The 10,833-nt window shown below is 53.2% G+C and overlaps 2 protein-coding genes across 2 annotated transcripts in view; both read right to left on the reverse strand.

Moving 5' to 3' along the window:
* Positions 1-2,407, reverse strand: part of IHO1 (interactor of HORMAD1 1) — a gene marked incomplete at both ends in the record, with an annotated part of 25,527 nt that extends 23,120 nt beyond the window's left edge. The window contains one exon of the mRNA XM_083869283.1: positions 2,352-2,407. Coding sequence (XP_083725409.1) covers positions 2,352-2,407 — 56 coding nt within the window. The remainder of the gene's footprint in view (positions 1-2,351) is intronic.
* Positions 2,408-7,030: 4,623 nt separating this feature from the next.
* KLHDC8B (kelch domain containing 8B) lies at positions 7,031-10,425 on the reverse strand. Its single transcript, XM_083869248.1, has 5 exons — positions 9,950-10,425; positions 9,232-9,396; positions 8,806-9,030; positions 8,456-8,557; positions 7,031-7,650 (listed from the first exon to the last, which is right to left on the reverse strand). Exons 1-5 carry the CDS (start codon positions 10,320-10,322, stop codon positions 7,454-7,456), a joined length of 1,062 nt encoding a protein of 353 aa, XP_083725374.1. The 5' UTR covers positions 10,323-10,425; the 3' UTR covers positions 7,031-7,453.
* Positions 10,426-10,833: the final 408 nt, after the last annotated feature.

Genomic DNA, 10,833 nt, shown 5'->3' on the forward strand with positions numbered 1-10,833 from the left:
GAAGGCTGGCATTTCAATCCATAAAAACTGTGTTTTTTGTCAATACACTTCATCTGAGCCTAAGCTTTCCCAGTGTAGCTGTCATGTGGCCCCCTTCCACCCAATAAAATAACTGGCACCCTGATATTATCGTCCAACCTGATAATCTTCCCTCTGCTCCATTTCTAGTATCTCAATACTGGTACATGAAACCAGGTGGAGCAGTGGTTCTGGCTCCCCACACCTTGTTTCTCAGGCTGTTGGGGTTGTAGAGAAGCACTTGTGTGTCTGACAGATAACAAATAAAACCCAGAGCAGTTTTGGGCTTGTGCAGAGCTGTGGCTGTGAGGGCAATGCATCACTGGAGCTTTACATTTCCTGGGGACCTGGTGGCAGCTGCTCTCAGAAGTAACACCCTGACTCAAATTTGCAAAGAAGTCACAGAGTGAGTCATACTCTGCCTAGATTATACGCTGATTTTACGTTTCAGTTTTAAGGCTCCCTGAAAGAGTTTTCTGGGGATTAAACAGCATACCCTGCTGTGGTGGGAAGGTTTTCTAGTAATAGGAGTGAGGCAGGGAAAAGTAATCAACACTTTTTCTCCCTATTTCAAATACACTCACACATTCACATGCTCCTGTGGGAAACTTTTCTTTCCTTTAGAAAAAGTTAATTGTCCACAGAAAATTTTCTCCCCCTTTCTACCTCCTCCAAAAACCCAGCTGCATTTCCAGTAACATTTTATGCCCTATTTGACCCTTTTGAACTCACTTGTACAAAATGTGGAATGCTGAAGAGTGGGTGTTAAAATCTTGCCTATATTTTTTCCTGCATTAATAAATGAGTTAAAAGGGAAGACATTGTAGGTGACAGGCTACTTTGGAGGAGGAAGAAATTCAAGTGATCCCTTTCCAAACAGGCATCTGTACTTCTTCCACTTATTTCCTTCCCTATGGCACAAACCTACAGAATTATTTAGATTTTTAAAAACTATATCTTATATATAATATAAAAATGCATTTATATATTTTATATATAATATTATGTCTTTTTAATATATTCTCTAAATTTCCCCTCCTAAGTCTCTGATCAGAGAGTTACAGGTTTAGAAACTTAGAAACAACTTACTGAAAACTGACAAATCCCCCAAAACCCAAACAAAATAAACCTGCAAGTACCAAGAAGAAAATAGAGTTAAGCAATGCTCAATTATAGAGAAAAAACTGTGACAGATATAAATACATTTTCCCCTGAATTTGCTCCCCTTTGCCCCCTATGTCTGTGCAAAATTCAATTAATTTGTATCTATATGACAAGCATTTTTATAATGGGCAAGAAAATTACTATTATGTTTTCTTTATCATCCGTCATTGTGGTAACATCTGGCCAAAGAGACAGTACGGCTAAAACTGTGAATTTGAACAAGTTAGTTATGTAAGTGGGTTATTTAACTAACAGAGGATGAGAGCACCAAATTTATCAATTAGCTTTTCTGGAGTCAGACAGGGGATGAGTCCCACTGCCTTTTTTAGCCATGTGATACAAAAGATGCTCTGAAGTACAAATTGCAGCTTGTCTTATGCATTTGCCCCCCAGATGTTTGCATCTGAATATTTGTTTTTTCACTCTACATTGCAGATGTGGGGAGTTCTAGCTGCTCTTTGGCTTCTGCTGGGAAAAAAACCAGCTGTGTGTATATATGCAGGATATGGAATAATTTTTGAGTTACATAATGTGCAATAATATTGCACATCAGAATTGGTTCTATCTGCCCTCTGCACAGGCAAGAAGAACACTTATCTGATGGATGAGTACAGCTCACAGGGCTTCCCCAAATACACCCCGAATGGACAAGGGTACAGATTCCAATAACAATCTGGGCATTAGGGAGGGTAGCCAGATACTTGTAGTCTTTCCTTTAGTAAAAATCAGCAGAAGCTTCCAGGAGATAGACAGCAATATGCTTGGTACATCCCTCAACTTTTTAAACTACATAGCACATTTCATTAGAAATTCACAGGAGTTCTTCAGTTAATAATATGTCAGTCTGCAAAAGTGGTCATAACTTTTCTCCCCTCAATCAAATGAGATTCTGGTCTTGTGCTCAAAAGCAGAGATAGAAAAGAATGAGAAATCCACACTTAATGTTGGATAATCCACGCTTAATGTTGGATCTTGATTCCCACCAGTGGTGGGTCCTTGGCAGTGCTGGCAGGCTGGGGACATAAACAGGATCCCTAGTGAATTCCCATTAGATTTCCCTAATTACCCACAGATCAGTTCTGGACATGTTCCACCTCATTGCCGTCACCCCTGCCAAGTGTTTGGTTTTACGCCCCATTGCCTCTCCCTCTCCCCCCAGTCAGGCTCACCCGAGGGCTGTCGGTGTGCTCAGCATCTCCTTGATGTTCCAGACGTTGAAGTTCATGTTGCTGTCAGGGCTGACACCCCGGCAGGGAGCCCCCAGACAGCACCATAGCCCCGGCCCTCACGGCCTTTACCCGCCAGCCGTGGCCATAGTGCCACAGTGCCCTGCAGGGAGGAGGGAGATGGGAGATGTCCAGCCCCACTCAGGGCACCATCACACGTGTCCTGTGGCTGTGGGGAAGGAGCCCAGGGGAACGGGGCCTGGCAGGCCCGGGGCGGGCCTGGCCCTCCACGGGGATGGAGCCAACACCCGGGCCTGTCCCCCTGAGGGCCTGGGGGCCTCGTGCCCTGGGGCTGGCCCTGCCTGTCAGCCCAGGGCTGGGGGCCCTGGACCTCACCTCAGGGCTGGGGGCCCTGGACCTCACCTCAGGGCTGGGGGCCCTGCATCTCACCTCAGGGCTGGGGGGGCCTGCATCTCACCTCAGGGCTGGGGGGCCCTGCATCTCACCTCAGGGCTGGGGGGGCCTGCATCTCACCTCAGGGCTGGGGGGCCTGGGGTCAATCTGTGCCTGAGGGTGCTTGGGGCCACCCCAAACTGAGAGTTCCTGGATTGCAGAGGCTTGAGAGACCTGGGGGTCCTGTGGGTGTTTCTGGGCCTCATCCCAGGGCTGAGGGTCCCTGGATTTCACCTCAAGGCTGGAGGCCTCTGAAGCTCACCCTGAGGCTTGAGATACCTCAAGGTCTTACAGCGGTCCCTGGGGTCACCCTGGGACTTGGTGTACCTGGTTCCTTCCCTGGAGCTGAGGGTCCCTGTGGTCACCTCAGGGCTGAGGGTCCCTGGATCTCACCCTGAGGCTGGGGGGATTTCTGGATCTCACCCTGAGGCTGGGGGGTCCCTGGATCTCACCCTGAGGCTGGGGGGGTCCCTGGATCTCACCCTGAGACTGGGGGTATCCCTGGATCTCACCCTGAGGCTGGGGGGGTCCCTGGATCTCACCCTGAGACTGGGGGTATCCCTGGATCTCACCCTGTGGCCGTGGGCAGGATCAGCCCCAGCTCCAATTGCTCTGGAGCCAGCCCTTGCCCCTCACCTGAAAGCCCAGGCACAGGGGGTCATCACAGGACACTGGGGGAAAGAGAAAGCTGAAAGCTTGGAAACTGGCACACTGAGGGCTGCTCTCATGGGAGCACAGCAGCCATAGCACCCATTTCCTTCATTTCCAGAGGCTGTGTGGTCTCTCATGGAAATACCTCTGGAAGAAATGCAGAAGGATTTAATTTCATCCATCGGAAGTATGACAAAAATAACCACCATCTAAACATTCCCTAGAGAAACATTCTCAAATATGGTTTTACTGGATTTTTTGCCTTGTGGTTCAGTAACCCCCATGTTTAGGAATGTAAAACAGGCAAGCTTCCTCGCCTATTTTTTACTCCTTTAATTCAAAACTATTTCAATACTATTTAAAATGTTCTTTTCCTGGCTCCAAAGATACTCCATAGACACTAAACGACCGCAGAAATATGGTTGACATAAATTTACGGATAGATCAAGGGAATTACTTACATTGCTCTTCATTCTCTTTTGCCTTTTGTATTAAAGGCAGCTCGGAGCTCAGGGGTGTCAAAATAATGGCTTTCTTGATGTATATATCTGGTTTCCTAATCGAATCTCATGCAGATAAAGCTTTCACTTTAGATAAAATAAAATTCTAGCCTTTACCCATAAAAAACTTATTGGAGTGATTTCACTGCACTGCTTTCCTTGACATTACAGCACTAGAGTTGGTTTAGATAGCTTGGATTAATCAAGGCAGCTTGATACCTCCCAGCTAAATGAGAAGACTAACGGGTTGATTTTCTAGGACCGGAGTAGGGAGTTGCAGCTTGGACCGTGTTTCTACTTCAGGGATGCAGTAATGGGTGGGCTGTCCAAGGCAGCCATGGGCTGGAAGGCAAACCTTCCTTCAGAGTGCCAAGCTGATGGAAATGTTGATGCTTATTGTGATTTTTAAGTAAATAAAAGCCTTTTTCTGTTCCTGAACTGCCTATGACTCTGTTTTACAGGCCAGTAATGGCACTGCTGCCAAGAGCCTTGCTGTGCATCCAGGCCCTATATGGCCCTGCATCATAAACAGTGATTTTCCACCATTTTATTGCTCAGGGTTGAAAAGTTGGCCCAGATCTCCCTGCAGAAGGGACTGTAGAGTCCTGTACCCATTTGCAGTATTTCCATTGCCATTAGAAAAGGAATTGCTGGTGCTTTGCGCACTGGCGATAAGGCTTGACATGTTATTTTAGGTACTTAGAAAGAGCTATTCCTATTTCTGATGTGGCTGGAGCCTTCTGGTATGAGTGTCTAGCAAGTTTGTGGAATATGATAAATGAGATTTTTGTATTTCCATCTCTCCTGACAACGGAAAGAAATTTCTATACAAAAACAGATTTTTTTAATTATAGGTCTGACAGCTACCTCCATTTCCATCTCCCCCATGCATAACGTGCTCTGGGGAGATTAACCACATTGCCAGGCACTGGCTCATAGCTCTCCTTATATCTGAAATAACAATCTGGACTTCTAGCATTAGGGAGGGTAGCCAGATACTTGTAGTCTTTCCTTTAGTAAAAATCAGCAGAAGCTTCCAGGAGATAGACAGCAATATGCTTGGTACATCTCTCAACTTTTTAAACTACATAGCACATTTCATTAGAAATTCACAGGAGTTCTTCAGTTAATAGTATGTCAGTCTGCAAAAGTGGTCATAACTTTTCTCCCCTCAATCAAATGAGATTCTGGTCTTGTGCTCAAAAGCAGAGATAGAAAAGAATGAGAAATCCACACTTAATGAGAGGTCACAGATTCCAGTTCCACTCAGGTGGAGGAGCCAAGCCAAACGGCACTCGGGTGGGTCAATGTGCCAGTAAAGTGTGTGCAGGAGGCAAGGTGCTCCTGACAGAGGGGCCAACTCCTGTGGGGTGGGGATCATCATCCTCACTGCTGGAAACACTACAACAGTTGAGGGGCTCCTGAGCTCCAGCTTTCCCCTCCAGCATCCTCTGGCTCTTGCAGCTGCCAACACCTTGAATTTGGAAAAGTAGCCCTGGGCACCCATCAGCAGCAGGGAGCTTGTGAAGTTGGCACATGGGGATGTCAATTTGCCAGTGACTCAGCATCTTGATTTATCTGATTCATGCGATGCTCCTGAGGGAAAAGCTTATTAATCAGGCCTGTGCTTCCAATGCAGCTCCATGATTTAGGGTCCCTCATGACTAAAGGTTTAGCAGGAGTGGAATTATTACATGCCTTGGTGGCTTCTGGAAAGACCTGTCAGGGTGGGGAGAGATACTGAAGTAGCAGCAAGGGGTCTATCACCTTCCAGGACCCTGAGAAAGACAATCCTACCAGGGTTTGAGTACAGGCCAGGGAGTGCTGTGAAATAGTCAACATTGTGCTCAGAGGAGGTCCAGACCCTGACCACAGCACAAACCACTGACCTCCTCTTTGACTGCCAGTGCATCCTCCCAGCTCTAATTTGGGGCTCACTGTTGATGCTGGCTCTGACACAATGGTGGTTTCTATGGCAACTCCAGAGGCAGATGCAGGGATGCTTCCAGCTGAGGTACCACCAGCCTAGGTATCCCAAGCTGTTCCTCCCAAATCACAGGCAAACAGTCATGCAGTGCATCAGGACAGACCCTGCAGTCACTATGCCAGGTGGGCACCAGAGGCAATGGAGCAGCAACACGAAAATGTCTTTTGAATGCTCTTTTATGAATCATTTCCAACTTTTCCCATGCTGTGATGCCCCCAGGATATGGCACAGCCTGCCCCAGTGGTGTGTCAGATGCTGCTGCGCTCTGATGGCATTCAGTCTCCTGTCTCTACAGCCTTGCAGCCCACCCGAGGCTCAAGCTGACTGTCTTCTCTGAAAGGTCATGCATCTGTACTTGATATTTACCTGGACTTGTGAGATTTTTCTAATGTACCAATGAAGGATCAATTGCCTCACCTGCTTTCTGCTTTGGGTGTGGGACTCTGGAGCCAAGACCAGCAAGGCTCAGCTGAGCCCATAGCACTGGGTAATTCAAGTGTCACCCCACTCGATCTCACAAAGCACCCCTTAAACACCACCCACAGACACCACCAGTACAGAGTTCACATTCCCTTCCTGGTTGCCAGTAATCAGGATTGCAGTGCTCCTGTCCGTAGAAGCTGTATACATTTGGACTCAGCTCTTCCCCACACCAGCCATGGTCCATCCTTTGAGATGGGGCTGTGGTGCTGGATAGGGTCCATGATTAGGCATCTCTTATTTCTTCTCAGCATCCTGGGAGCCCTCAACATTCTTTGCCTCTCTCACACCCTGGCTTCCTTCAAAAAAGTCCTATTCCTGCTGCTGCCTTCAGCCCCCACAGCCTCTTCACCCACAGGAGGCCAAGCAGGAACAAGGCTGTGCCAAGACAGGACAGCTACTGCTTAGCTCCACCTCTCCAGAGACTGGATCTCTGCATCACATTGCTCTGCTCACCCTGCAGGTGGGGAGAACAAGAGTTAGTCTTGCTCCACAGGATGGGGCCACTGAACTCTGCCTTGGGAGGGGTTTTCCTGACAGGCTGCGGCATGTCACTGCCTGGAGTAGGATAACCAGAGATGACATGACTCCACTGGGATAAAATTCCACGTTTCCTTTATTTGAGGTGCTACATCACCTCCCAGGCACTGAGCTACAGGGCACCTCTGTGCTACATGAGACATCGACTGGGTCTACGACGACACAGCACTCACTGCTACACACACGGCAGGGATACGCCGTGGCACAGATGGGGCCAGGCAGGGCAGTGAGGCCAGCGGCAGTCCTGCCACCACTGCTCCCTCCACACTGCTGCTGATGGCCATCCCACCAGGCAGGAGTTTGCCCTGGACTTCATTGCCACAGCGCTGCAGGAGCTGGGAGTTCCCAAAACCGCAGATGCTCCGATGCCTGGCATCATGGGACAGAGGTTTCTTAGAGCCAGGTCACCCTGGGTGAACACATGGGTGCTCACACACCCTGTCCCCGTCTTCAGGCACTTGGTACTTGGCCAGGGCTGGTCCCTGGGGTCCCACTCAGGGCACATCACGCAGGCACAGAGCCTCAACAGCTCCACTGGGACCCTGGGCCACACCGCCGATGACGAAGAGCAGGCTGGGCGCTGGGCAGCTGGAGCAGGAGCAGCGGCCAGTGGGCATGGGGGGCAGCGGCTCCCACTTTTTCTGTGAGAGGCTGAACCCTTCCACTGAGTCCAGTGGGCAGGACTGGTTCCCTGTGGAAGACAGAACAACATCAGCCCTGGTGCAACTCCCCACCCCCCACCCCAGGCTCTGCCTTTCCCCCTCCACATCCCTTTGATTCTTCAACAAGAGCCTTGAGCTGCACAGGCTTTGAGATCCCAGAGGCAATTAGTGGGGGCACAAGAGAATTAGCAAAGTCCCCATAGGGATGGCTGCTGGTGCTAATGCCACACCCGCTGGCTCTGCCCCCTCAACCACTCCTCACCCTCCCCCCCTCCCCATGCCAGCACTCTTCAGGGATAAGGGATGGCAGCTCCAGTTGCAGCAGAACTCAGGAGCAATGCCACACTGCAGGGAAGCAGCCAGCACCATTCCCTATTCGCACAGTGATCTTGGGGGTCTGGCAGCCCTCACTGCAGGGCTGGTGGTGCTGTGGCTGGCACCAGGCTCCCCAGGCAGCCCTTCCTGCTGTATCCCCTCTCCTGAGTGACAGCACTAACCTTTCCCCAGCTCTCTCGGGAGAGGGATGCAGCACTGCAACCCTGCAGAGCAGAGCTGAGCCACCACGGGCTGTGTGAGCCCCAGCACGCTGCACATGAGCTAGGAAAAGCCTGATTGGGGGGGTGAAAGGGGCAGGGGGCACAGTGGGTCAGCCAGTGGGACAGGGCAGCAGGGTCTCCCCAGCAGTTGTGAGGACACGGAGAAACTGCTGCAGACAGTGTTGCAGTAACCCCCAGCTTTGCACAGCCAGCCTCCCTACTGCCATGCAGATCACTGATGTGTCACAAAGAATGGGGATGGGAACCTGGCCACACGCCTGGCCATCCCCAGCATTACCGAGGCCTCCCACAGCCACCACTCTTCCTCCCAGGCATCCAGCCACGAAGTCGGCTCTCTTCTCTTTCATACGGATGGTGCGGTTTGGCTTTCTCCACACACCTGGGTATGAGAGGGAGTGAGCATCACCCACTGAGGTTTGCCCTCTACACAACAAGGCCAGCACAGCCCCAGGTCAATCACTCCCTGAGACCAGGAAGCACAGGGCAGGATTCACCATGGATGCAAGGGGCTGACATTCAGAGCCCAGATAATCATGCCTCTCAGGCACAGACTCCCCCCACCAACCCACAGAGTCATCCTGGACCCTCAGAAGATGCTCCCACCTCACCCAGAGAGATGGAGCTCACCCTGCACGGGATCAAACATCTCCACGGTGTTGACAAAATGGGGACGGGAATAGAAGTTGTGGGGCCCTGGCTGCTGCAGTCCACCCAGGCTGAAGACAACCCCATCAGCCATGGCACAGGCAGCGAAGGCGCGGCGGCTGGGCACGCTGGGGTACCGTGTCCAGCTCCTTGTCTCCAGGTCAAAGGCCTCAAAAGCGGTGACAGGCAGTTTGCCTTGCCGGCCTCCTATGCACAGAGGAGATGTAGCTGCCAGTGCCCCAAGCTGGCACTATTGGTGTGCTCAGCAAGCAGGATGGGACCTGCTGGCTGCAGTGCTGGGCAGCATGGGGCCACCCTGGGGTGCAGCAGGTCATTCTCTGGCCTGGGAACAGAGGAAGGGGAGGGTAGAGGCACAGGGGATGCTTGGTTTGCCCCAGCAGCACCTACCCAGGACGAAGATCTTGTTTCCCTGCAGGAAGGCAGAGGCCCCATAACACGGGGTGGGCATGGAGGGTAGGGGCTGCCAGTGGTCCTTTGCCGGCTCATAGACACGGACCAGTGCCTGGGGAGAGGTGTCCGCACCCATTCCCCCCAGCGCGTAGACGGCCCCATCTGGAAAAGAGGCAGCAGTGAGGCAGGGGGATCTGTGGGCAGCACCAAAGGACTGGGAGTCCCCCCATGCCCTCCAGGGAAGGCAGCACAAGTACTGCCAAGCCCCACAGCCAGACACTGCTCCAGGGCAGCTGGGAGACAATGAGTACAGCCAGGCCTGTGCCTGGCAATGCCCTGACCGCACTGGGACCCTCTCACCTCCCTCTCCATCCCATCCATCAGGCACAGAGAAGAGCACAGGGCCATCCTCTAATTATTCTCGGCAGTATCATCTCCCTGGAGACACCATGGCAACACAGCCATACTGCCAAATCCTGCTCTTGCTTCCAGTGCGGCCGGCACCCCTGCCCGCTCTCACCACTCTCCTGACACCTCCTCTGCCCTGCCCACCACACTGCAGCCTGGTCAATGCCACAGCATCCCTGTCCAGGGAGCAGACATGGGCATCACGTACAGGGACCAACTCTGGCTCCTGGCATGCTGCGTTGTGCCAAGACTCCAAGGATGCTCAGCAAACTTTGGGCAAGAGTCACAACATTTGCCTGTCCCTCACCTCTCTGTACAGCTGAGATGCCCATGGAGGGCTGAGCCAACGCTGCCTTCTTCTCCCACTTGCCCTCATCCACGTGGTAGACCTCAACGGAGGCGAGGGGGCTCTGTGCCGCATCCACACCGCCCACCACCAAGATTTGCTTGCCCAGGGCGAGGGCGGCAGCGCCAGCCCGCGGCGTGGGCAGTGGTGGGAGCGTGGTCCAGCGCTGGGCTGGGAGGTCGAGCACCTCAGCAGTTCCCAGGGCTCGCCCGCCGCCCCCGCAGCCGCCCAGCACGAAGAGCTGCCCGTCGCGGTGCGCGGCGCTGCAGTACACGCGCCGCGTGGGCATGGAGGGGAAGGTGGCCCACGCGAAGGCGCCCGCGCCCGCCGCCATGGGCCAGGTCAGCCGCCCCGGGGGTCCCCGGGCTCTCGCCCTGCCGTGCCGCCCATCTGGTCCGGCCCGCGGCCTCCTGCGGGGAGAGCATCCGAGTCAGAGCCCAGGCACCCACCGCTCCCTCAGCCCCGGCTAGCCAGCTCCCCTTGGCGGTGCGACAGCTCCGGCTCCGCGGGATCCGCACTGCACCCGGGGCTGCCTGCCCATCTCCTCCGGGCTCCCGATTGCGCCCCACGGCTCCCTGTCCTCCCCCTCCGGGCTCCCGCTCCCCGGGGTTCTCTGCCCGCACGTACCAGTGCTCTTGCTTCCCGAGGTTCCCGCACCCCGGGCTCCCACTACACGGTGCTGCTGATGGACAGCCCGCACTCACTGGGACTCTCGTGCGCCCGGGGCTCTCTACCCGCATTCCCCGGGTCCATACCCCGCAGAGGCTTCCCGTTCACAATCCAGCCCCGCCAGGTTCCCGCTCTGGGCGCACCGTCCTCCCCGCCGGCGCTGCCCGCACTCCCGC

This window comes from Zosterops lateralis (genome assembly GCF_965231275.1).
Source record: "Zosterops lateralis genome assembly, chromosome: 11".
Taxonomy (NCBI): Eukaryota; Metazoa; Chordata; class Aves; order Passeriformes; family Zosteropidae; genus Zosterops; species Zosterops lateralis.